The sequence below is a fragment of the Cydia splendana genome, chromosome 1 (genome assembly GCF_910591565.1).
Source record: "Cydia splendana chromosome 1, ilCydSple1.2, whole genome shotgun sequence".
Lineage (NCBI taxonomy): Eukaryota > Metazoa > Arthropoda > Insecta > Lepidoptera > Tortricidae > Cydia > Cydia splendana.
Window position 1 is genome coordinate 30,389,434 of NC_085960.1, and position 27,145 is coordinate 30,416,578.

Consider the following 27,145-nt stretch of genomic DNA (forward strand, 5'->3'; position numbering starts at 1 on the left):
ACTGAGAGTGGAAAATTTTTAGATTTTCATTTTGTAGGTATAAAACGGCAATAAAATGGCATCCCAGTGAAAAAATTAGACTGAGCAATTTTCCGGTCCAAGACACGCCAAAAAATTTTATTTTATTAATACTGGTATTTCTGCTGGGATATTTTTTTGATATTTCATATATTGTTGCAATACGTTACATGAATATGTCTGGTGAAGAAAGTTTGAACGGAGCTTTTTTCCGTAAAAAGATATTAACGATTTAAGACTTTAGGTATTTACTTTAATTCTATTATTATTATTCTTTGGAAATTTATAGAATACTTTTTATTTATTGATACTTTATCGTACTGTAAAGTTTTTTCTGGCTGAGGAATTACTGCGGGGTCCACTACCTTTATTTACTACATTATACCACCAACATCTAAAACCGTTATCTGCCGCTCTATTCGCTCTCGCATGTTCCAGTGATAGAGAGACAGTTAACGATTTTCGGTGTTGGCGGTAGGGCCTCTATCAGGTTTTATTAAAGTCGAACAGAGCTAACTCTGCATGGCATTTGCAATGACAAAGTGTGGCAAGTAATGTGAAATATCTACTACCTCACTTTGTTATGTTCAAGTCGGTGCAAAGTTAACTCAGACGGACTCTACCTAAATCGTTTTCATCTAAATTATGACTAAGTGAAAAGGCGTAGCTCTTTTATATGTTTATTGTCAATAGGTACAGTGTTTTATGGATATCGTAGGTAACACTTTAAGCCCCCTCCACACTCGTGCGCGAGCGCGGGTGTGGAATCGAGTTCGCAGAAGTTTCCGAAGAAATCGAGGAGAAAATTTTGTTGCCTGTGTACCATTCTTGCATGTTCGAGCGATAAGTATAGAGGCAGATAAACAAATTTAGATCTCTTTTTTCGGGGTAGAGAGACCATCTAGAACTCTAGAGCAAAATACGACTTCATATTTTTTACTAAATAGATACCTATAGTCTACTTGGAAATCCGTGTCAGTAGCAGCAAGAAAACATCCTCTTGTACACAGTAGATAAGCACATGGTAAGCATTTAAAATAAGTTTTTGGCAAAAAGTTCATTTTTGGTACAAGCTTTTATCGCTGACTGTACTTTTCTTACGACAGACAACTAATACTCATCGAGACGATTCTAAAAACCCCTAACACAATTAGGTTGCGCTGTTTCATCACAGAGTTCCTATGGCCACCTCCTGTCTCCATCTTCAGATCAGCTCGATGGTACCATAATATTGCATTGTCATCCGATTTATACATGCATGCAAAATTTCAGCTCAATCGGAAACCGGGAAGTGGATCAAATTTAACTTGCAAGATTTGATTACAGACAACGGTCAGGTGAAACTAAATAAAAGCTTGTAAAATACTAGGCTCCCACACTCTTATAGAGATACCTACTTAGTTAAGGGGTCATCCATTAATTACATCACACGTTTAGGGGGAGGGAGGGGGTCAAGAAAATGTGACATGTTGTGACAAGGGGGAGGAGGAGTCACAAACTTTGTGACGTCACTTTAACTTCATCAGTGACCGAAAATAAATTTAAATTATTTTATACTCTAATATACATTTAAATAACAAGTTTTTGAAACGTTATTCGTTTTTATTCGTTTAATTTTATTTCTTAATCAGTTTTTGGTTATAAAATTACTAACATTTCTTTTGTCAAAAATATTTTGATATAAAATTAAATGAATAATTGCCGATTTCGTTGAAGAAATGTGACGTCACACCAAGGGGGAGGGGTTTGCCAAATGTGACCAAGTGTGACAGGGAGGGGGGAGGGGTAAAAAACCTAGAAATTCATGTGACGTAATTAATGGACGACCCCTAATTTTGAACTAAAAAAAAAAACATCTGGATGGACTGTCTGTAGGTACAGTCAGCATCAATTACTATTGATCGCTACTGCGGATGAAACAACGCACCAAAAGTTTCTGCCACCACCGAATACTTTACAAATAGTGATAATTTCTACAGTTCGCATTCAAAAATTTTAATATGCTACATACGTGACTCTTTTGTTAAGCAATTAGAGAATGGTATACCTACTTTTGACGCGTAGTCTGCTATTTTAATGCTGACTGTACAATGACAAAATTGAAAAACAATTTTCAAAACAGTTTAACAATATATGAAGGTGTTTTCTTATTCTTAAATGATCATACATGAATAAATTACTAACAAAATTTTATTAGCTGAGTAATTGAGAACCACTAGAGTTAGACCAAGATAAGTCGTGCAACGATTTTGATGGCACACGCAGTGCGTTATTTATACGTCATAATTTCGTAGAAGTTTGACGTTTAAAATACCTAACACTTGCACTGCGTGTGCTATCAAAATCGTTGCAGACTTATCTTGGTCTAACTCTACACCTTTTCTGTATTTATTACATGGATAGGTATATTATGTCTGTCTTCTCTAGCGCATATAAAAATATAAATTTGTTAATACTAACATAAAAAACGTAATTAATATTTTTACATAGGCCACGGTCACCACTTATTCAAATTAATAAACAAGAATTAGAGCATTTTTTTGTAAAGCAACATAGGGTGACGTCTCATTTAATCGTGAATGTAAATAATAATAACTATAATATAATATATACAGTGAAACCTGGATAAGTGAGACTTCAAGGGACGAGCAGATTTGTCTCACTCAAAGAGGTATTCCACTTACCCAGGCTCTCAGTTAGCCAGGTACAAATAAATTTCTGTCTCATTTACAGAGGGTCCCATTAATAGAGGTGAGAATAGAGGATATATCTAAGTTATAGAGGTGGTTAATAAGGTATTTTGTAATTATCTTTAAATGTTTACGTAAAATAATCCTTGTTCCTAATTATTTTTTAAGTCTGTTTAAATATTTCTTTGAATTTATTTTGAATGATTTTCCAAAGGATAGATTTTTTTCAATTAAATTTGATACGGACTTCATTGCGTCTTAGAAATTGATTAAATGAATATTTGTTTATTCTTGTTACTTATCAAGATTTCAGCTTTCGTTTCGATAGTTTTAACTACATAAAGTAACTAAATGAAACTTGAAGTCGTTTAGACACAATTAAGCAAATGCGGAATTTGTGGATAGACTAAGAGTTAGTAAGAATACGGAAATAGATCAATAAAGTCCAAGTTAGAGAGGTCTTAGATTGTCGTTCTCTCAGATACAGAGGTAATTCGTATAGAATTCTAAAAAAAACAATTATGAAAATGTAATCTTATAAATATAGTCTCAGTAAAAGAGGTAAAATACACTCTCTGTCTAAATTATAGAGGTAAATGTGACTATAAAATCACAACAACGAATCCCAGTTATAGAGGTTCGTTTTATCTCACTAACAGAGGTAATTCAGTGATAAAGTGTCGGGACCGCACCATGAGTCCCAGCTATAGAGGTTTCTCACTTATCCAGGTCCCACTTAACCAGGTTTCACTATATAATAACTAAGCATATATTTAAATGCGTTTAACTATAAATTACATAATATATCTTAGACTAATTGTACAAGTGTTCCTTAGGTAACGATTATGTGCAATAATAATTTATTTTACAATGCATAGCATCAAGCATTCTACTGAATAACTTGGTAATACTCTCTCGTAAGCCAAATATTTAGGAAGACCTATAAACATTACAATCAATTATTTCTTTTATAGATAATCTCGTTAAAATGCCTACTAACATATCTTAGGAGTAAACAGTTTTTTAGAACTTTAGGCACACCAATAACTTTATCATACGCCTTAGTTAATAGAAAAAAATCAGAAGTTAGTGATACAATACAATACAAATAACAATCTAGGTACCTACTTCTATTGATCAGCCAAACATTTACTTTGCAAGGCAGCATTTCCAATGACTGGTACACTTATAAAATAATATGTCAAAGATTCTATTCTATTCGTTTCAGGCACTTATCCTGCACCCCTTTTTCCTATTTCTTCAGATCTTCCACTTTGTTTCACCTTCGGTTCATAACTCCCCCCCATCAACAGTTGGAGACATCCTTCCAGTCCTCCGTGGTGGGCGAGTGCGAGGAGGGGCACAGGTACACGGCGCCGGGGAACAGGTCCCCGCGCAGGCGCACGGCGCGCACCAGCGCCGGCGCCGCGCGGTGCTCCAGCTCGCCGATGAGCACGTCGTTGGCGAACACCGACCACTCGCCCGGCCCGTGCAGGATGCGGAACGTGTTCTGGGGGTTTATAATGATACGTCAATAAGGAGAGTGAACATATCTTCTTCAAGTTCTTCAAGAAGGAAAAGCAAGAGGGTCGGCGACGCGTAAATTGCACAATACACCTAACAATTGTGGGAATTTTATGGGACCCATTCATTTCTGACAGTTGATATCTGTAAAATAGTTTGAAAAGTGCTCTCGAAACAAGTTTACATTTTTCTCACACCGTGTACAATACTCATCATTTTCACTGAATCAATTGCGCACGCTAAGCTCACAACTGCTCCGAGCAGTTATTAAGGCACAGTCTAATGAAACGAGCAAGAAAAGGAAACGCGCCATGTCATGTGACCCATTCTATGGAGTGTAGAAGTAACGTTTACTTCTACACTCCATAACCCATTCGTTAGAGATCAACGTAATTCGCTGTCAAACATCGGTTTTATTTTATAAGAATTATAAGACATTGAAAATTCTGTAGGTACCTACATAAAAGTTTTGTGTTTATTAGGTTTCCCACCATGCACTTTTCACATAACGAAGATTCAGTGTCAATTCTTAAACTATTTATTATTTACCTGTGTACCAGGCACTAGTGTGGCCGTCCTCTGCCTCCTCTCGTCCCCCCAGGCGCCCAGGTAAGAGTTGAGCACGACGAGCTGGCGCTCGCGGTGCGACTCGTGGTGCGCGCGCACGTTCACGTGCAGCGGCGTGTTGGGCGCGGGCCAGTCGCGCGCCGCGTCCTGAAGGTTGATCGTGAACGAGTGGAGGATGGGCCGGAGCCTGGAAACGAGCGATATATATTCGTAATAATATGTGAAGCCTTTGTGCACATGTTGCAGACCTCAATTTTGCACTTCGTCCCTCGATTTTTTAACCTCGAAGTTTACGTTAATAAAATTCATGGTAAGTACTTACATTCCGTTTGTGGCTTTCATACGCAACTCGGGAATTAAGTCTAAACCGAACTTTAAGTATATTCGAAATGACATGCAACATCGCTGAGATTATTAGGACTGCACCAAGTGTCAACTCTTTTTTCGCGCGAAAGATGTGGATGCCGTTGTAGCAACATTTTACAGAATTATACATGAAGCAAATATCCGTGGCCATGAGATAGGTACCTACCTTCCATGTATGACTAGTTGGTACCCTGGTGGGATTCCTTTAGGTAATAGAGCTGTGATGTTCGGTCGCCAAAGCGGTTCATCTTCCGAAGCTGGCGCATCTAAACTAGGTCTTAGTGGGACCTGTAACGACAAAGTCAAACATTTCAGTTCGCACAACAACAAAAACTGAATCGTAAAACTTTTCAAAGAAAAACAGTTTTCACGCGACCTTGCGTGACTATGCTAATAAGTTAAATGCAAAACTACGCGTTCTGACATAATACTAAGTAAGAATAGGTACACGTACCTACAGGTAGTACGTATACAGAGTTTTTTTAATTACAAACTTCTCATTGTCAAAATAGTGTTCTCGGACCTGTCGTTGGGAGGTTGCGATTGCGATAGGTATGTCGTGATGGGGACTCGGAAAGCTTATTAAGTAAAACAAAACAATACCTACAGTATCTACCTACATTAGTAACAGCAGAAAGTCCCTACTCTCCACTACACTAGGGGGTTGCGATCTTTATACTTAGGTACCTATATGATAAAGGTCCCTTAAACACAAAAGAAAAGAGCACCTCTACAGCAGGCGGTGCCAGCATCGGGTACAATTCAGCTTTTTGCACATTGAGCGTTGCGTCTCGGATCCCGGCTACCTGCAGCCAGGGTGCTCCGACGGGCGACGGCGTCCGGTGCGCGTAGTTGCAGTAGTGCTCCCCGTCCACCGCCCAGAACGACTCCGTCTCGTCCACGATCACTTCTATCGTGAACGGACGGCCCATTTTGAAGGGAAATGATCTGAAAAAAGTTGGGGTATTTTAAGGCGATATGATTCGACTCATCAACGAATCTGAGGGGGTGAGGTGCGCGGCAAACCGTGAAGCCCCGCCCGCGCGTCCCGCGACCCGCTCGCCGAGATCGTGAGCGCGCGTCGCGCACGGTAAACATAGCAGACGGGTCACAGTATAATGATCTTATGATGGCAGTATTTTAACTAGACCGGGAAATGGTCACGTTTTAGAGTTTTTATTGCACTGACTTAATATTAGAAATAGACACACAGAGCGGAACAAAAATGTCAACAAAATGTGGATCAGAATGACATTAGCTGCAAATTTGCATTGATGATAAAAACGCTTACGTAAATTTTGAGTCAAGATAAATGTTTTGTACGAAAAAGAACTTACTGTCGTAAGCATTAAGTGTCAAATTTGTAAACATTATTACCAACACTGTTAAAACTTTAAGTCCGATGGCACTAAACGTAACTTCACCTTTGTATTTACGTCAAACAACGTCAAACGAGAATAATGAACGAATGGAGTCCCTTTGGTACATTTTAATAGGTATTACTGTACAGAAAAACCGAAGTAATAAATGAAACAAATTTAATTTGATCGGGAGTTCAAATAAAATTAATTCATGGTAACAACCCGTGTAAGTTATCATAAAATAAATTTATAAATTTATTATATTTTCCTTGAAATAAATTCAACTTATTAAATAACTGTGTATTTTAGATCTACATAATACTCTTCGCACTTTCGTTCTTTGCAATATAGTGCACGGGGACATTCAGGTCGCTACTGGTACTGATTGGTTATGGTCTTTATCAAAAAAATCCTGTGGTTGTCACTGTGTTCAGACAGGTTTAACATTTACAGTTAGTCGATGTAAGCCCTTATTGGTCGTGTATATGTCGGAAACAGGGAAATGCGCCGAACACACAAGTGCCGTTGTGCCTTGTTTAAAACTGCATCACCCCTATCTCTTGCTATAATAGCAGTCCACTCTGCACGTCGCATAGGTTTTTTTGGAAATCTTGAATTTAAACATAATATTATATCTTACGAATTCCATATAAAAATAAAAAAGTATTGGCCTCACATCGACTCATTATATTTTTGTTCCTTCACATCCCTTCTTTGGTACTAACAAAATAATTTATTCAAAATCATGAAATTACCACCAGATTACATAAATTATGTAATGCTATCCAAAGAACTAACCGAAAGAAATACATTCCATGCTTTTTCCTCGTTTTATCATTGTTGTTTTTGCATATTTTTACGACCATTTTACGACATTGTTGACAACTTCACATTTGAGCGGTCCATACAAGACTAAACGAAAAAGTAACGCGTGATCTGTTTTAACGTTACTTTTGCGGGGCCATTTTTTGCGGCTGATTGGGTATCCAGTTCTTATTCTATATCAATGTTTTATTGTATATGTACGTATGTATTTTTTGCATTACGTATTTCTGATCATTTCATGTAGAATTATTATTTTTATATAGACATGTGTACTTATTATTGATCAGTAAAGAACGTTTTAATTTCATGACAGCGTGTTCGAGTTAAAGTACCTAAAGGAAAGTAACAATTTTAAAGGAGACGGTCAATTAAGGGTTCTATTTATAAAGGTTATTAACCTTAATCAATAATTTTACTTTACAGATTCCTTTAACTCAATAACGCTGCCGTGAAATTAAAACGTTGTTACTGATCAGTAGTACTTATTTATAAGCTCTAAAAACAAAAAAAAAACAGTTTCAAAGTAAATTTCTGATAACTTTTTGTCAGTGCAAGCCTTATGGTTTCTTCTTGGCAACATTTTACATGAAAATGTTTTTGGTGGGTCTCATTATCACAATTTCCAATACTTTTGTTGCCTAACTTAATAAATTATTGTTTACAATACCTATCGACTTTATACCAATTTTAATGATCACACAATTTTAACGAAACAATGTTTTCAAGAAAATAATTCAATTAAGTGCGAGTCAAACTCGTGCACCGATGGTACCTACATTTTATTAAGTACATTATATATATATTTTTTTAATTGAGTTGTAACTGACTCATCATCGTCATCTCAGCCATAAGACGTCCACTGCTGAACATAGGCCTTCCCCTTGGACCTCCATTCCGGTCGGAAGCGACCCGCATCCAGCGTCTTCCGACGGCCTTAACAAGGTCGTCTGTCCATCTTGTGGGTGGACGTCCTACGCTGCGCTTGCTAGTCCGTGGTCTCCACTCGAGCACTTTTCGACACCATCGGCCATCTTCTCTGCGCGCAATGTGGCCTGCCCATATATATAACATTTTCAAGAAGTCTGGTCGCTTGTGGTGAAAAAAAAATGTATGGAGAACAGAGTGGCCAACTTTCTTAAAAATAGTTTATCTAATACTGATTCTAAAATGGTATCACACATGCTATTTACATTTCTACAAATAAAGATATGGCCTAGATGGTGTTTAAAGTGAAGTATGGTGCTAACTAGTAAAAAAGACAAAAGTGCGATTATCTCGAAAACCACGAAACTTTTACTAGACCTATAAGTGCATTTTCTGGACCAGCCTAAGCTGCCCTGTCGATGGTTAGAAGGTTGTCCATTAATTACTGGACATCCTGTATAGAGATGTAACTAACCCAAATCGATAGTCACAGCAAGCGATTACGATTGGATGGCACGTAGACTGAGGTATTGAATTGTGACGTATAATGAATTTTTATTTGCGATTTAAATAAAGCTAGAATTATATGGTTTTCGCGCAAGGCATTTAGTACACCGACCGAGTAGGTCGCACCCATCGTCAAAATCTAAACTAACTGGGGATCTATTTTAAAGTTTATTTATGTTATTTCTGTGTCAAATTTGTTGTCTGTTAGGTGACGATAAATATATCCATATTTACAGTTGATTATCCACCTTTTCCTTATTTTTATTAAAAGAAAAATGAAAAATTCATATCGATTTACTTAGACGACTACCGATTCATAAAGGTGGTGTCCGGCTAGCCCTAAAATTAAAAAAAAGACGTAGAACGTAAACGTTCGTAGTGCAATTGTTTTCCTTTGTGATTTCGATGTGCGAGACATTTTACGTTCTATTGCTGTTGTGAGTGACAGATGTCAAATTACGCAAATAAATATGCACACAGTATATGTCGGTGACTTTAGTTCGTCTACGGATCTCCTCATTTCTGATTTGATCACGCAGAGAAACTCCGAGCATAGCCCTCTCCATAGCTCGTTGAGCGACTTTGAATTCTCAGATGAGGCCGATAGTGAAAGACCACGTAACTGACTGAATAACACAAAATACTTATTTTGAACTCCCTGTAATCACACCCCGTATTCCGCACCCTTCACAAATAATCTGATTTAGTAAAGTTTACTAAATGTTTTTTTTTATGATCTTGATCGCGTAATAATGTGTTAAACCCAAAATAGCGTCTTAAAACGTATTAAATTTTTTATCTACACACATATCATAAACTCTCTATGATACCTTCAAAATCCGTAAATAATGGCCCACATTACGATAAACTGTTTTGTTACAGCAAATTTCTTATCTGTGAAAATGTGGTAATAGCTTCATTACTATATCAAAATCGATTTGGTAATGACATTCAAATTTCGAACATCTCTGGAAAAAAAGGCAATTTGATTTGACCCCTATTCTAATATCAGTCGAGATGACGTTTTATTCGAAATCAAATGACAATTGCATACAATATTGACAAATCTCGCTTGTAAGTTGGTATCGGACGATATGGTAATCGACCCCGACTCTAGTTTGTCTTTGAATTAAAAAAAAAACTACGGATGCGTGACATGCGTGAAAAAAGTTTTCATTTGCCGCCATTTGACGTACAGTTTATCTTTTAATTAGTTTGTAAGTAAAAAATAATTTGTTTTGTTGTTTTTAAAGTAACTATAACAAAAGTTTCGTGTAAAATGTACGATAAAGATATTTCGGAGACGCCATCTCATATCCGCGAGGTCCGCCAGAGAGGAAAGTGCCCCAATGTCGGCTGTAATATGAGGTTAGTGAATATATCATAGAAAGTTTATAATATGTGTGTAGATAAAGCAGTGTATGTAACTGTACATAATTAGGCATTAAAATACTCGTGTGATACTATTATGAAACTCATTTCATTCGTTTCATAAACCCACACTCGTATTTTAATGCCTTTCATTATGTAGCAGTCACATAAACTACTATTATAATGTGATCGTATTAAGCATTTATATGAGAAGAGCGACAAAATTTTACGATCGTTATTTATAAATTTTTTTTCGTTTTCAATAAAGAAGGAAGTTTGAGAAAATTTTGTTAATTAACAATTGCCTAAATAACTTTAAGATAAATTTCTACAAGTAGTACATTTGTTGACATGTTTTAAATACACCATAATTTTTTTTTAATTTTCAATGAATATTTAATACCTTTAAAATTATATTGAATGTTACGTAATCGCTTTTTCACGCCGAAAATGAGGCGTGGAGGACTGTGTTCAGCGTTGAATAAAAAGTATAAATAATGGAGATACAGTCCTGCAAGTATATAATGTTGTATTGGAAATATCCTCCTCTTTAATAATATTAACTAGATTTTGCCCTGTGCGCGGGGCCCGAGGGCCCCGCGGTACGCGTGTTGTTTGCTGTTGGTGCTGTTGTTGACGTGTTGTTGTTGCTGTTGTTTGTGCTGTTGTAACTATTAACCTAACCCATTTTTCTGGTAGCAGTCCGTTTCTGTAGGGTTCTCAGTTCTAACCTAACCTAACCCACTTTTCTGGTAGCAGTCCGTTCCTGTGAGGGTCGCAGTTCTAACCTAACCTAACCCACTTTTCTGGTAGGTAGCAGTCCGTTTCTGTGAGGGTCGCATTTCTAACCTAACCTAACCCACTTTTCTGGTAGCAGACTGTTCCTGTGAGGGTCGCAGTTCTAACCTAACCTAACCCACATTGTTGGTAGCAGTCCATTCCTGCTGTTTTTATTGTTGTGTAGTAGTTTGTTTTCCAAAGGGAGAAATAAATAAAGTTGTACTTTTGATAATAAGAAAAGATCCGCATGCGAGAACTTCATTCCCGCAGCTCGGCCATCGGCCTCGCGTGCTTGGGAAATCGTAACTTTTCCTAGTCGGCCATTTTGAAAAATTTTAAATGCAGTTTGTTTTGTCTTGGGGCCCTCTATGACATTTGGTCGAGCACCCCCCACCCATCTCGCACCGTAATATGAATACTTTTTGAGATATTGGGGAAAGATCTCTACTTTTTCCCCCTTTTTTTGCTTATAACTTTTGATATTTTGTGTGTGCTACTACACGCTTCGAATGCATTTTTCTAGGCATTATGACGAATCTAATGAGGTATCACACGTATTTTTAGGAGTATTATCTCTATTTTTCACCGTGTTCAGTTTCTCGAACAAGACTAATACAACCAAGCGCAAGATGAACTGCCTGTAGGCACCTTGAACTCTCAATTATATTTAATTCATGTCGACCGTGGTCAAATATTAAAATTAGTGATATGTATTTAGTTCTTAAATAATTGTATTGCGATATGCCTATTAGGGTAATTTTTTCAATTATTTCAATTTGACATTTTATATTTATTTAAATTTATGATTATGATGATGAATTTGCACGCTTGACGGGCGTGGCGCGTTGCATGCGATCCAAAGCCGGGCGCCTTCGGCACCCTCATACTAAAAGCGTAACACTATACATATATTGTAACATCCCCATACTGTATCAATCCAAATAAATAATTTCTGATTTTCAAAGGAGTCAAAGAGCACGAAGGAATATAATCATTTTGCAGATCGGACGTAGGTATATCAGTAAAGGTGAAATACTGTAAATATATCATACTTACATACTCACAATTATATTATCTAGGAATATAATATTATTTACCTACATTGAAATTGGTTGCTGACCTAGTGAAAATACTGAAATATTTTAACTGTTGATGTAGGAAAGCTAGGCGCTTTCAAGCACCTCGTAAAGTATTAGATGCTTCTGTTAGCAGAAAGTGTGTTTTTATAGCACTTAGTGACTTTTTCTTACGTTTCATATGCTTTGTTTCCCATTGTTTGTAAATGGTAAAATCACGTGACCGCGCGGAACATACTGACGCAGGTCCGTCCTCTACAAGCGCTGCCGCGCGACTGAAGAGGGCGTAAGTGCGTTCGCGAGTGATGGCGGTTGCGGATTTAGTAGGTATTGAAACATAGAAATTATTTTAATGATGTTACCGAGACAAAGTGATCCAAATCATCTAGATTATCTTATTACCTATACATTTATGTAAAAAACAAGTCAAAAAAGTTTGTATTGTAGCTCTGAGATTGATTTATTGTTAAAAAAAGGCGTAACTTTGGATTTTTTTTCTATCGAGCAAAGTTTATCTAATCATGTTTTTGAGATCCAAAACATATCTGCCAGATCCTTAAGTATAAGATATATTTTTTTCACAATTTTAAAACATTGTTTCTTATATTTCCGATGGATTCAAAAAACTGGTTCGCTTAGCTCGTACGGGAAAAGCACGCCTTAAGCACTACTTCCATGTAAATGTTACAGGGTATTTAATATGATGATGAAAAGGAAAACCTACGCAAGAATAAAACACATTAGCGATAAGCCTCGTATCAAATATTTTAAATCGATGCGCACATTTTTCGCCGCTCTAAGTCGACGGTTTTTTTATAAGAACAAGTGAATGTTTCCCGGGTTCCGCGTCCAGTTTTCGTGCCAAGCGTAGTGCGGGCTTTGTAAACACCTCAGCTAGGTACTCTATCAAAGTCATTGAGACCAACTCACTAATTATAGTAATTAAGTATCCTCGACCTTAATTCGTAGGCACTTTTAGCCTTAATTAAGCTATAAGTACCCTAATTATTGTACAGTAGCGATAGGTACTACAAGTACGTAAGGTAGGGGACCATTGGGCAGTCGGGAGACTCGGGCACCCCGATCCCAAGCCTCTCGACTGCCCAATGGTCCCCTACCTCCCCTGTGTGATACCCTGTCTATCTGTTATTTGTGAACTAGCAAAAAGTGCTAAAAGTTATAATTTTGGTGATTGGTCCACGATACCACCAACAAACGTTTTAAGATTATTTTCCTTAAATCTCTAACTTTCTGTCGTTTCGTTCTCCCTGTGTAAACGTACATAATCATTGATAATATATCTTACCTAAATGCAGTAGTTTCTTCTATTCCCCATTTGTTATGCCGCCGCGTGTTTCGCACCACGTAGCACTGCGGGACCCGAACATTGAAATGGACTGCGATGTCCCCTGTACCATTGTTTGGGTCTCCGTATCCTATGTTAACTGTGAACCTGAAATGTAAATGACAAGATTTAGTGTACTGAAAATTACAAAAAGTACTTTAGTCGATTTGTGAGGTTGAATTAGCGACGTAGTCAAGCTAGCAGCCTATTAGCACATACATTCAGAGTGAGACGCAGTGACATTGGACAAAGAAATTGGACAGATGGAATAACACCCTTAAGTATAATGAAAATGTGAAGTTTATGCTTCCGATGTAGCCTATATACAACGGCAGAACCTACTATGCACAAGAAAACGTACGAACGGTAGATGGCAGCACTTGCTTTGGAAATGTACATGTTAATCATTCCGATTCAGGCCACAAGATGGCAGACCCTCCAACGCGCACGGTCCCTATATACTATATGTATTTTTATAAGAATTTAATGATGATGACAGATTTTCTAGTTTTATTTATCACTTTTCTGGAAGGCCATATCCTGTGCTTATAATCACTCATCCCCAAGTGTTCGATGTCCGTTTTGGATTATTAGATCACTCACAAAATTACCATGGTAAGTCATCTGTGGGTGTGCCGGTGCAGAGAATATGTGTCCCGACCGCCAACGGCTCCTGGAGGGTTTGGTTGAACTTGACATCTCGGGCCTCGGCCAGCTGACACTGAAACATGATAGATAAAACGTTACTCACTATCGATTCTGTCGGAAGATAAGACCATAAGATTCGACTGGAACTCGAGAACTGTAATATATTTTTTATTTATTTACAATCGATACGCGTTACGTACCTACCTACGTCTAATTCTTTTGAGATAAGATATGGGTCAAACCGACGCGAGTGCTGATTAAAAAATATTGGCTTAATTTCCTGATACACATGGACCAACATATTTGACAGATGGAATACCTACCATCTTAAAATTCATCCAGTTAGGTTCTAAAAATATTATTTATGATATACATAGGCACAGGTGGGTATTAACCTTTCAAAAACCAGTGTTATAATTTTGATAATACCAAAGTAGAAAAGCGAGAAATATAGGTACCTATTTTAAACGCAATCAACCGTCTGTAGTTAATTAGCAAAAACAATTGATAACCATTTACTTAACTTCCGCTTGGTAAATTTTTTGCAACAAAATTCTTACGATTATTTTATTAGGTACTGAATTACTGAATTTTTACACGATGGCTGAAGGCAGCAACTGTAACGGTCGTGCTGTAAACTTGTATTATTTTAACGGTGCCTAGTCATCTATTTGCGCTTACTTCATAATTGATACATACTAAATGACTTTAGGTGTGGTACGTTTGTTTATCTTTGCCACATCGTAGAAAAACTAAGTAACTTTCTTATCGGTCACATGTGGGTCACATATATAGCAAACTGATCCGATATCGATATTATTTATGTAGTGTGACGAATTATTAAGAACGACTTTAAGTAAATCTTTTAAATTTGAATGAGATACCTACTTAAAGTCGTTCCACGTCAAGTTTTCATTCCTTTATTTCTTTCATTTATCCTCTTCGGAATTAGTATCTACCTTTATGCTATAGTAAAATAGCATTATTTTCCTAGAGGAGGCATAGGTAAAAAGTCAGATTCCGATAACCTATGACTTGTACGACCTATTTAGCCAAAAATCCAAGTTATGTAAGTATATATAAGTAGACATTTACATTTTACATCACACGCCCTATTTCGTAGCCTACTGTGAAATGTCTGTCGCTCCCACAGAACATATTATGTATTTGTATTCCGTGGGCGCTCCAACATAAAATTCATTAGATGTAGGTAATGAAAGCTGCCAACTAAAGTAATTGGGCCTGTTAATTAAAAGAATACCTACGAGTAGGTTAAGGCTAGGTATAGCCTCCTAAAGGGGCTGTCCATAAATTACGTCATCTATTTTTGACGATTTTTGACCCCCCCCCCCCTAAAATTAACCAAAAATCATGCTTCGAATGACCCCGTTTCCTCCTAAGTCATGCTACCATCATCCGATGTCCAGACCCCCCCCCCCCCCAAATTTGAAATGACGTAATTTATGAATAGCCCCTAAGGCCCAGCCATAAAAATTGAAAATCCAAAATTTGCCACAGAAATTTGAACCTACAGTGTAAGAAACAGAGTTGATTTTGCGTTGTTTGAAAATTGAAAGAAACAATGCAAAAGCGACTCTGTTTCAATTGAATATGATTGAAATTTCATTGAACTGAAGAAGTACTATAGGTAGGACCTTGGGCCTTAGGAGGATAGGTCGCTTTATTGCATTATTAGTCGGCTCAATTAGGCTAGACACAGTAAATTGTCTCGTAAAGACGCTACGTTTCGCCAGAGACATTTGGCAGAAAGTTATTAGGTGCAGACTAGGGTCAATTGGAACGTTTTTGACTAACTACTCCGCTCTTATTTTTTATCTAATTTGTTTGGTAAGAGGTTTTAATAATAGCCACGTTAACTACGTGTTTGTCACGAATGCCAAACATTTTCCTTTTTGGGACTCCACTATCGAGCTTGTTTCAAATGACCCTTCGTTTCAATTGACCCCAGTTTCGCCTATACTATTTCCACACTACACAAGCTTGTACAATATACAAATATTCAGACAATGTTCAATTTGCTTAATAAGTAGATCAGCGGTTCTCAATCTTTTTTTTTGACGGAACCCTTTTGGAAAGCGAAATACATGATGGAACCCTACAATAAAACAATAGAGTTTTTAGATGTGTGTTTTTTGCATAGTAAAATTTTTCGAGGCGACTAAAGCATAGTGTTCTAAATTCTTGCGGAACCCCTGCAGGGGTGTCGCGGAACCCTAGGGTTCCGCGGAACACACTTAGAGAATGGCTGAAGTAGATAATACCTTGGCAATAGGTATCTAAGGTAACATTTTCAATTTACTCTTGGAAAGTGAAAATTATTAACTAGATTACAATGTGCATTGTTACACACGTACACTCAAGAGCAAAGAAGATGGGTGCCTTTAATATAATTTATATAACGTCTACAAATTGACCATTTTACAAGCCTTGTTGTGGCAGACAGCGCATCCAATTAAATACATTAGGTAGTACCTATACTATACCCCTGCCTAAGTATTACCCAACTAGCAAAATAGTCGTATAAGAATTGATTTACTCAGCCTGTAATCGTATAACAGCCGAGTTACGGTTGTTGAAGCACCAATATATCGTATAATAGCGGTTAACTCGACTATTTAGCAATTTTCGCTAATTAGTGCTATAATCATGTCGTATAAACGCTTTTATTCAGCATAATTGTTCTATTAAAATCATATAACAGCTATATATTAGCTAATTGTCTGAATAAGGCGCTTTAATACAACTGTTACTTAACTCTCTTCTCTGTTGCTATAAAAGCCTATTAAAAGCAATCAAATAACCATTTGGCAACAATGCTGCTGTAACAGCGCGCTTATATCATAATTCGGGTAATGGGGTTCAAACCGCTGTTATAGGAGCTGAAGTGTATTTACAGGTTTTATTCAAAATGTATTCAGCTTAGAGTACTTTTAAAGAGTTTTGAACTACATTAACAGCACAAGTCAGCCATGTTGACGTTTCAATATAGTCCGGTGGCCAACTGCATGAAACCCTACCTGACAAAAAAATAGAATAATCCTACTCTGTAGGGGTAGCTGACTTTTAGTAGCATCAACTGTTCTTGGTCGGCCGCGGCTTAATTTGGAAAATTTTGCGCTAATGGCAAAATAGTGGCACAAAAATTCATAAAAAAAAACCCCATCGTATAATAGAATGAAACTTGCATGGTAGGATAGCTGCCTTTGAGGACAGCAAAACAAAACTGGTCAGCTACATCCTGTGTTGGCAGGTTCTTGTGTCCGACCGAATTTGTGGTACCACGTGACAGCTACAATTTACCTCATCGAAAAATAGAATCAAAACAACTGATTGTAATACCTACATTAAATTTGTTGACATATGTCTTGGTCGGCCTCACCTTAGCCTGACAGCGTTTTCAGTCCGTCCGCATTAAAAAAAAAGTCAATGGCAGCTATCCTACCATACAAGTGACATTCTATTTTTCGATGAGGTAAATTGTAGCTCACTTGGTACCACAAATTCGGTCGGACACAGGAACCTGCCAACACAGGATGTAGCTGACCACTTTTGTTTTTTTGATGAATATTTGTACCACTTTTTTGCCATCTGCGCAAAATTTGCCAAGTTAAGCCACGGCCGACCAAGAGCAGTTGAAGCTGCTAAAAGTCAGCTACCCCTACAGAGTAGGATTTTTCAATTTTTTTATCAGGTAGGGTTTCATGCAGTCGGCCATCGGACTATAAATCCATAAACATGGCGACATCATGTGCTATAAGTGTAGCAGTAAACGCAGTTACTCGACTTAATGAGATATAACAGAAACTAGATCGTGTAAGCAAATTTTTACCTATTTTTATTAATATTTTTTTATTGAAATTTAAGAAAATAGGCGGCCCATGAATATATATGAACCAGTGCCTTTGGTTTTATCAATAAAGTATTTTTCGCGCTGGGTTTTACTGTATTACGTGTACTTACAGACAGTAAAAACTTATGTACACAATCACGGTAAAAATAAATGTCATGGATGACAGCAGTAAAAAATACTTAAGTACCTTTTTGTTTTATTAGACACGTGAAGACGATTAGGCCTCAAACTTAATCAAATAATTGAAATATAATCGCTTACCTGAGATCGTTTTTAGCACATATTAGTTGAATAAAAGCATTTACTGCACTCTTACACATTTAAAATGCCGAGTAAAAGCAATCCGGCTACCTTTACGAAACATTTTTGCTGAGAAAAAGCAGTGCGGCTGCTTTTATAGAACACTTTTACTGAGTAATAGTAAATTGCTAATTAGAGCTTGCAATATCGGACGGTTTCCAATTCCGGAACTGATTTTCGATATTCGGTCTCAATTCCGGAATTCCGAAACTGGTTCCGGAATTAGGGTTAATCATATTTTTATTAGATTTTTTAGATTTATTTAAGAAAAAACAACAAAAAATTAGAAATTCTGATACTTTACGTTTATTAAAGACAGTACTGTTTTAGTGGAATTTAATTTGAAGTATTATTAATCGAAAAAGATTAATCAGTTGAGTAGTGCCGTCCTGCACCTCTTATTTTAGCACCTTATTATATACTATGGTCACTTTTATTCACTTCAATGATACTGCGTATTTATTTGGGGAAACTACGAGTGCTGGCACTGCTGGCAAACCATTTGATGCCTAATTTTATTTATTGTCTAAATATAACGGCTTTGTAGCCTACCTAGGGGCTCCCTGTTTACGAAGATCAAGGTCCCGATGGGGTTCCGATCTCGGTAAGGGCATTTATTGTGTTAAGGTTAACCTATAACGATTATTTGTTCCTGAGTTAAGGTTGTTTTTTATGTATGAAAGTACCTATTTACTACTATTCAGCTATACCTATTACATACTTAAATTACTTAACCTTTACATACACAAACGTTACGCTTTCCAAGTTGGGTTTTTCCTTACTAGTTCCTAATTCAGAATTTAATGTGCTGCTACACTACAATAGCCGAAATCATACATTGAGGAAACTTCTTTCTGAATTGAGAATAAAATATCCAAATGTTTATAAATTTTAATTCAAAGGATTCGTGTAGGTAGGATTCTGGGCAAGTTAATGTATGGCTACTATGGCTTTGCTTTAGCATGTATCAAAAGTAAATAATTCGATGGTTAAGTTAATGAGAATAATGAGGCATGTTAATGCAGCATGCTGCTAGACTTCAGACTTTTGTCAACGACGGCTAATAACACCAGCATAGTGTAGTTTATTTGGCAATTTTCAATAGTAAAATCTAATAAAACTACTTAAATCCAATTCCGGAATTTTCGATATTCAATGGTCTCAATTCCGGAATTGTAATATCGGAAAATTTGTCCGAGATTCCGGAATTTCGAAATTCCGGAATTCCGGAATGCAAGCCCTATTGCTAATGTTTATAGAACAAATAGTCGAGTAAAAGCACTATCGTTGCTATTAAAACACTAGAAGTGCTTTTATCCACTTTTACTCAACTCTTACAGCATCGATTTGCTTCTTATACAGCGCTTACTCGATTTTTATAACACTTTTAGTCTGTATAAGTGCGCCTTTTCGCGTTGAGTAAACGCTTACAGGACTTTTACTCCGTACTCGACTGTTTTTACACCGTTTATAGCACCAAAAAGCGAAAATAAAAACGTGCTCTCAACTTTTATAGCACATAGATTTGCTAGTTGGGTACCTATTACGCAAGAGTAAATATTCAATTTTGAACTCTGTTGTAATTTCAATAAGTATGTTGCAATTAATGTTGACCTCAAGCGTCATCAGTGAGATCATCACAAGGCACCTGTTAAGGAACAAACCTCGACGAATATGTCTACTCACGCGGACGGAATGTATGATAAGTCATTGATTATAGTATTGGAGGAAATTCAGCTTAATACAATAGGTCGAGTGCCTTTACTGTCGTCTGCATTTGGCACTAATGAATTATTGATGTTAAAGACCTTATAGCCGGTGAGGCGTGCGGCTTCCAAACCGAGGCGGCCGTGGTTCAAACTCCGGCTCGTACCAACGAATGTGGAACCTAACCTATGTGCGAAATTAGTACATTGTGCACATGGGGCGTAAGTTGAATATTGCAAACGAGAGTAAGTTAAATCGCGACGGCTTGCCGGAGCGATTTATAGACTCGAGTTTGCAATATTATTACGCCCCGAGTTACACACTAGTACATTTCGATGCTAGTGCGGAAGGTATGTCATTACTTCACGAGTACCGAGATATCTTGCCACGAGCCGCAGGCGAGTGGGAAGACTCGGGACGAGTGAAGAATGACATTTCCGCACGTGTATCGAACGACGTTTTTTAATACAGTTGCGAAAAAATAAGTAAAACATTGTTAATCGTACACTAAACAAAAGTGGTAACAGTGACAGCTCGCTTAGACGTCGTCTTTAAGTATATTATATCTATGGGCGTTTGGCAGCTATTCCGTTCCATTCAGACACCTTATTAAGAACGGAATTTTCAATATTCAATATTAAAAAATAAACGTGTTATAATGATGAAGAGGTAAGTATTAAAATATGAAATATGTATATTTTTCATATTCTTACATTAACAGTAGGTTTTTATGCTGATTACGACGTTTAAAGGAAACTAATATTAACACTCATCAATAAGTAGTCGTGAATTGGAACAAGTATAAATTTAAAAAAATTGGAAAAGTAAAAAGCACTAGTTCGACATAACCAACTTTCCGCACGCTAAACAGCTACGTAAAGTAGCACTTTGTGAGCAACTGTATTAAAAAATGATTTTCATCACACTTGCGATACAAAAATTAAGTATAAAGAAAAAAATTCACAGATTTCGTGCCTCACACGACTATCGAGCACATTGGAAATGAATCTACGGAATTCGAAAAAATATTGTCGCTGAGCGACGAGAAAGTCTGGATGGATAAGGAAAAAGTTACAAAATAAAACTACAACGTTGAATGATAATTATTTTATTCTTAGATTAACACAAGTATCCTGGACATAACGCATGTGAACAAACAAATTGCAAAATTTCCACACGCGTATCGAAGTTTGAATAATTGTCGCCGTGGTACATATTTCATTTTTCGATTAATAAGCAGGATATATTAATGTTCAAAGTACAAGAAAATTATTACACGGCAAATCCGTAGTCAACTCGAGAAGTGGTAGCCACATCGCCGTTATCGTCACTCGAGTCTTGATCGGCAGCGGCCCATTTGCTGCAAGATATGAAATTTTCTTGACAGCAGTTTGACGCGACGAGAGATGACCATAACAGCGTTTGTCTATGTTGCACCAATCCTGAGTTCCAATAGGTACTACCAGGGTTCAGCATCAGCTATCTTGGGTAATGCTCTACCATGTGATCATCATGACGAATCGGATGTCCAAAACAACGCGTGCCTATGTTGCACCAAACCTGAGTTCCGCTAGGTACAACCAGGGTTCAGCATCAGCTCTATCTTGGGTACTACTCTCCTAAGTGCTCATCAAGACGAGTCGGATGACCAAAACAGCGTGTGCCTATGTTGCAACAAACCTGAGTTCCTTTAGGTACAGCCAGGGTTCAGCATCAGCTCTATCTAGGGTACTACTCTCCTAAGTGCTCATCGAGACGAGTCCGATGACCAAAACAGCGTGTGCTTATGTTGTATTAAACCCGAGCTCCACTAGGTACTGCCAGGGTTCAGCATCAGCTATCTGCTAGCAGCCGCCAGCAACATGCTGAGGTGAGACCATTTCGTGGCACTTTTTCTTTTTTATGTTTCTCTGTATAAGTTTTTATTTTGTGTTTGTGCTCCCTACTCTACCTCTACCTCTACCTCTATTTCTACCTCTATATCTACCTCTACCTCTACCTCTATCTCTATTTCCACCACCAAAAGAATGCATAGATTGTCGAATAGTGCGTTATCTACGCCCGTCTCAAACAGGATAGATAGAGTTAGACCAAGAAAAATTCTGCAGCGATTTTGATAGCCCACGCAGTGCAAGTGTTATTCTGCCGTCATAATCCCGATAATTCACAACAAACACCGATAACGAACTCTGCGAAACATGAAGTCATAAATGTCATGTGAAAAATGTCGTTCTGACTTTTTGACTATTTTAAGGTTAGGCTACAGGGCAAACCCTTAACCCGATCGTCTTTGTTTTAGACTCAAATTGTAGCTGACTAAATTGTCCAGAGCCGTTTTTCTCAAATTTTTGATATCATTCTTCGTTTCCAAATTATACAGCACCAAAATCAAATATTCGGAAAAAATTGAATTTTATTTTCACTATTTCGACCATAACTTTTTTCGTTTTTGACTTTCTCGAATAATTATTTTTGCACCTTACAGCTCTCGTGATTATACGTCTTTTGAGCTATTTTTTAATATCATATCTTCACAACTTTCCGAGATATAAGGAGATCGCACTTTTTCGTGAAATCGGACCCTATACTGGAGCGAACGAAAAGACATTTCCAATGTCAAAAACTGTTAATTATGACACTAGAAACTTCATAACTCCCTAGGGAGAACGCTTTTTCTATAACTCCCGCTAAACCTGAGTGCAATTTCACATTTACTAAGCGAGTGTGATGACTGATGTAATAGTAGTTTGTGTTACATGGGATCAAAATGATATATTTCCGTCAAGGGCGTACATTGAATCCTGAATGAAGCGATGGATTCTAAATGTAGAATCCTGAGCGTAATGAGGGATTCAAGTGTTAACGCCCAAGACGAAATAATTTTGATACCGTGTGACACATACTGCTTTTCACATCAACTATGAGGAAAATAAAAAAATCTCAGTGTTGACACAATCTGATGCTTAAACAGATTATTTAAGCTAAAAAAATAATGTGCAAAAAAATGTAAAAATAGTGTGCTAGAACAGAAAAGTGTTACTTTGATCCCACCTAGCAGGGAGGAAAAGTGCCACTTTGATCCCTCCTAGCAGGGAAGAAATAGCTCTTTTCCGAATAGGTGGTGTGAAAAATATCATTTGAATTTTGATAGGTACCTACCTATTTTACCCGTGAATGAGGAGGAAAACATTGTGGGGAAACATTGTGCATTTGCATAGGTACGAATTCCAATGTGGGTGTAAAATCCATAAGCCCTATATTGGGCCCTTAAGGGGACCCACCTTCAACATTCAAGGAAACATTCCAGTTTTCATAGGCCAAGGCTCCGCTTTCCTACTTTTTCTCTATACAGTGAGTACGTAAAAGGTAGGTGATGCAAGTTCTTAATTGAAGCAGGCATTCATCTTGAAATATCCTTAAATTGATGGGAAAGCTCGCGTGTTGCGTGTTACAAAACGATCAGTCGTAACTTCGTAAGTATATAGGTAGGTACTCAAAACCGGCCTACTCACGAACTACTAGAAATGAAGGGGAAGAAAACAATCACAAAGTTAACTTGCGGGTTAACAGGGGTCATGTAGCGATATGCTATTTGCTATAATATTCTACGAAGTCAAGGTTACAACAATTTGATTTATTTTAGTCTTCTATATTTCTGAGGGAGGTGGTTCTTAATTCGGTTGTTTTTTTTACGACATCATATCATATAAACTATAGAGGTATAGGTATTACCCACTTGAGATTCATAGGTAATATGTATAGCGCACGACAAGGTCGACAAGAGAGGATAAACCTGCTGATCGATCATTTTCAATATAGGTACTATTAGTTACTGATGTTATAAACAATGGTATATTCGGGCGTGCCCCTATTGCCCTTCGACACCTGTGTTACACAGCAACTAGGGTTTTTTTGAAATATGGAAAATGAGTTGCCCAGAAGTAGGTAGGTACAGGACCTACGTGCATTAGTTGCAAGAGGTAAATACCGTAGGTACTTATTAGTTTTAAAGTGCCCATGTGTTTCTTCCTAATTGTAAGAACTCCATGGATGCGTTCATGGATTTTACCATGGTTCACGATAAACGAATTATATTTCTATCACTTAGTCGTTTTATTGACCTAAGTTTCTTAGGTCAATAAATTGTCGATCAAATCAATCACCTCAAAGCTCCCAATCCAAACAAAGGATATCGCCAAATAGTTATTTGCTCCACCAAAAGATAGATACGATGACATCACATTTTCTTTGAAGTTCGCCGGGTTAAAAACATCAGAAGTCAGAAATAATGTGATAGATATAGCCACCTACTTACTAATGAACGCTCAGTGATGATCTATTTTTGCAGGCCATTTGGTTCCCGCGGTCTTGGAATTTACGATTCACTTCTGTTTTACGAGGTTAATATTAATGTTAATTCAGACTATCTAGCTAAATAAACAATCTTTGCTGGATACTTGCATTTACGTTTAAACACTTATGTTTTGATTCTAAGAAACGCTGTTGAGCCCGGTTCGTACCTACCAAGTACCAACTAAGGTAGAAGTACTAGTGCTCGACGCTGCACTAGTATTCGACATGGGCACTTTATGTCAAAGCAATATAGGTTAAATTTGAACGGCGAAGATTTTTCTGTATTCAAATTTAATCCTTGTCACTTTGACATAAAGTGCCCATGTCGAATACTAGTGCAGCGTCGAGCACTAGTACTTCTACCTTACCAATGGGTTTTTCGGAACTTATGTACAAAAAAATAGGTATCATTTGATATTTACCAGTTGCTTACCTCTTACCTCTAGGTTGGAAGGTCAGATGGCAGTCGCTTTCGTTAAATCTAGTGCCTACGTCAAGTTGGTCAAAGTCAGATTAGTTGCCAAGCGGACCCCAGGCTCCCATGAGATGAGCCGTGGCAAAATGCCGGGATAACGCGAGGAAGAAGGACTTATGTTTTGATTATCGTGTGTTCTTACTTTTTAACCCAGTGTGTGGCTGTTTGTGTGGTTAGTCATTCATTATATTGTTCTTCAGGCCAAGAATCAAGGAAAAATACGGTTAAAATTACTAGGTACGATTGAGAAACTGTCCCTACCGACTACGATTAGGCACTAACCTTCAAGTGTTGACTATATTCCACCATGACGATTAGAGACCACTAATCCGTGTTTGCACTACGATTACCCACTGAACGCGATATGTATTCGTTTGCTACTATGATGGGAAAATATAGTTTTTGCCTCAGTTTTTTTGTTCACCGAAACGAGAACTTCTTTTTTCAAGGCAAGTTACATGCCGATACGGTGCTTAAGATAAGGACAGTAGGTTGTTGTTTATTTGTTTATCAATAAACATTGATTAGTTTTGAAGGCCTACAACTTAAAGTAAGTATTACCTATAGATATAATGTATTACCTATACTACTCGTACTACTTTAGTATGGAATATGCTTTGAAGGTATTTTTGCAATTTTTTTTCTAGCAAGGTAATATAAGTAAGGCAAGTAATACATAGAATCATTTGAGTTAGTAACTTGATTATAAGTTTTTGAACAAAGCTTATAATTATTATTAAGTTAACACAGCCCTTTACTACATTTTTTATCGAACACAATTAACTAGTTTATGCTACTGATTTAAGTATACCTAAATAATTAATGACTATTCATATAATATAGTCATCTTCAAATTAATATTTTTCCAGGTGTTAATTATTACGATAATAACATTCCTAATTGCAGCAGTTAACCTATTTATTTACCAAAGTAACCGGCACTTCTTCTTCGACATCCTCAGGGCTCTCGGGCTCTGGCGGCCGAGCGCGGCAAAACAGTCGCCGACAAAACGCACTGCAACCGCACCGGTCACCGCTCACCATCACACTGTGCGTTTATTTACAGTCGATTTATTTACTCGTTAGTGTTTCGTTCGCGCGATGCGGTCAGCCGGGACGTCGCTGACACACTAAAATACCCGCTCAGTCGGACAGCTGACGACGCAAAAACGCGATGACTAACTATCCTAGCAACCATAACGCGTTTGTTGTTATTCTGCAATCTGCATGTTAAATACTTATTCAATATCATTACGATTGTATGCAGGTACCTAATATGTACTTATGTAATGTTTTGATCGTGGACTAAGCGCACCATCTGTCGATTTGCGAAAATTATAGGTAACTTGTCACGTGTAAGAGCGCCATCTATCGAAGGCCAATGACATTAACTTTAACAATGTTTTTGTTGTTATTAAGTTTTTGTTAACGAAAAGTTAATTGATATGGTTAACAACTTGAGGAAATGTTTTTTAAGGTTTTGTATTTTATTGATCAGGTTTTGCAGCAATGAACGTTTTTAATTACCTTGAAATAATTAGGAATTACCTATGTTATCTTTCTGTGTTTACGTTTTTTATTGAGTTAAGTCTACGGGTTATCAAATGAAACCGTAAATAAACATTTAGCTAGTGTCTTTCTTCAATTAAATAGTTAATTGATATCATCAAAATATTTTCAAAACTATCAAGTCTATAGTAAGTAATTAAAACTAACCTCAAAATCGTATGCATCCTCAGCAAAGTCGTATTCAGCGTATTCGCTAGGAAGATAGCCTTCTTGAATATAGTAATCCATGATGGGGCACTCCACACATTTCAAACAGTCCACTGGCATAGGTACGCAACCGAACTCTGACTTAAAATAGGACTCCGGAGCACTTGAGGGGTTTTAAGCGGTCACAGTATAATCTGTTGTTTATATATTATACACAAACACTAATTTGTATATGCGCAATGCAGGTCGGCGAGTTTTCACGAGCGTATTATCTTTCGTCTCTCTTCGCAATAAGCTGATGACAAGGACAAACGATTATCGATTAGAGAAGTCACGTCATACGCACATGGAATCGGTACTCGCATCTCGTCTTGACAAAGGAGGCGGCTCAAATGCGGCATTGTAGTTTAAATCAACATTTATATATAGTGATCGTCAGATGTCGTTGTTTTTAGTAGTTAATGTTATGCAACTTTGTGTAATCATCGTGTCACTTTTGACAACAATATTGTTCTTTTTAGGGTTCCGTACCAAAAAGGTAAAACGGGACCCTATTACTAAGACTTCGCTGTCCGTCCGTCCGTCCGTCCGTCCGTCCGTCCGTCTGTCTGTCACCAGGCTGTATCTCACGAACCGTGATAGCTAGACAGTTGAAATTTTCACAGATGATGTATTTCTGTTGCCGCTATAACAACAAATACTAAAAACAGAATAAAATAAAG

At 37.3% G+C, this 27,145-nt stretch overlaps 1 protein-coding gene and 1 long non-coding RNA gene across 3 annotated transcripts in view; one reads left to right on the forward strand and one right to left on the reverse strand.

The window, feature by feature from the left end:
• The window catches only part of LOC134793094 (uncharacterized), a 454,735-nt gene that overhangs the window by 337,491 nt on the left and 90,099 nt on the right, over positions 1–27,145 (forward strand). The gene's annotated exons all lie outside the window — the stretch shown is intronic.
• Positions 3,034–26,608, reverse strand: LOC134792702 (galectin-4-like). Of its 2 annotated transcripts, none has more exons than XM_063764001.1 (7): positions 26,424–26,608; positions 13,966–14,075; positions 13,316–13,462; positions 5,894–6,113; positions 5,332–5,453; positions 4,782–4,986; positions 3,034–4,218 (listed from the first exon to the last, which is right to left on the reverse strand). In XM_063764001.1, exons 1-7 carry the CDS (start codon positions 26,541–26,543, stop codon positions 4,015–4,017), a joined length of 1,128 nt encoding a protein of 375 aa, XP_063620071.1. In that variant the 5' UTR covers positions 26,544–26,608; the 3' UTR covers positions 3,034–4,014. The 2 variants fall into 2 exon arrangements, with proteins under 2 accessions (XP_063620071.1, XP_063620079.1); XM_063764009.1 differs by lacking the exon at positions 26,424–26,608 and adding an exon at positions 25,635–25,838.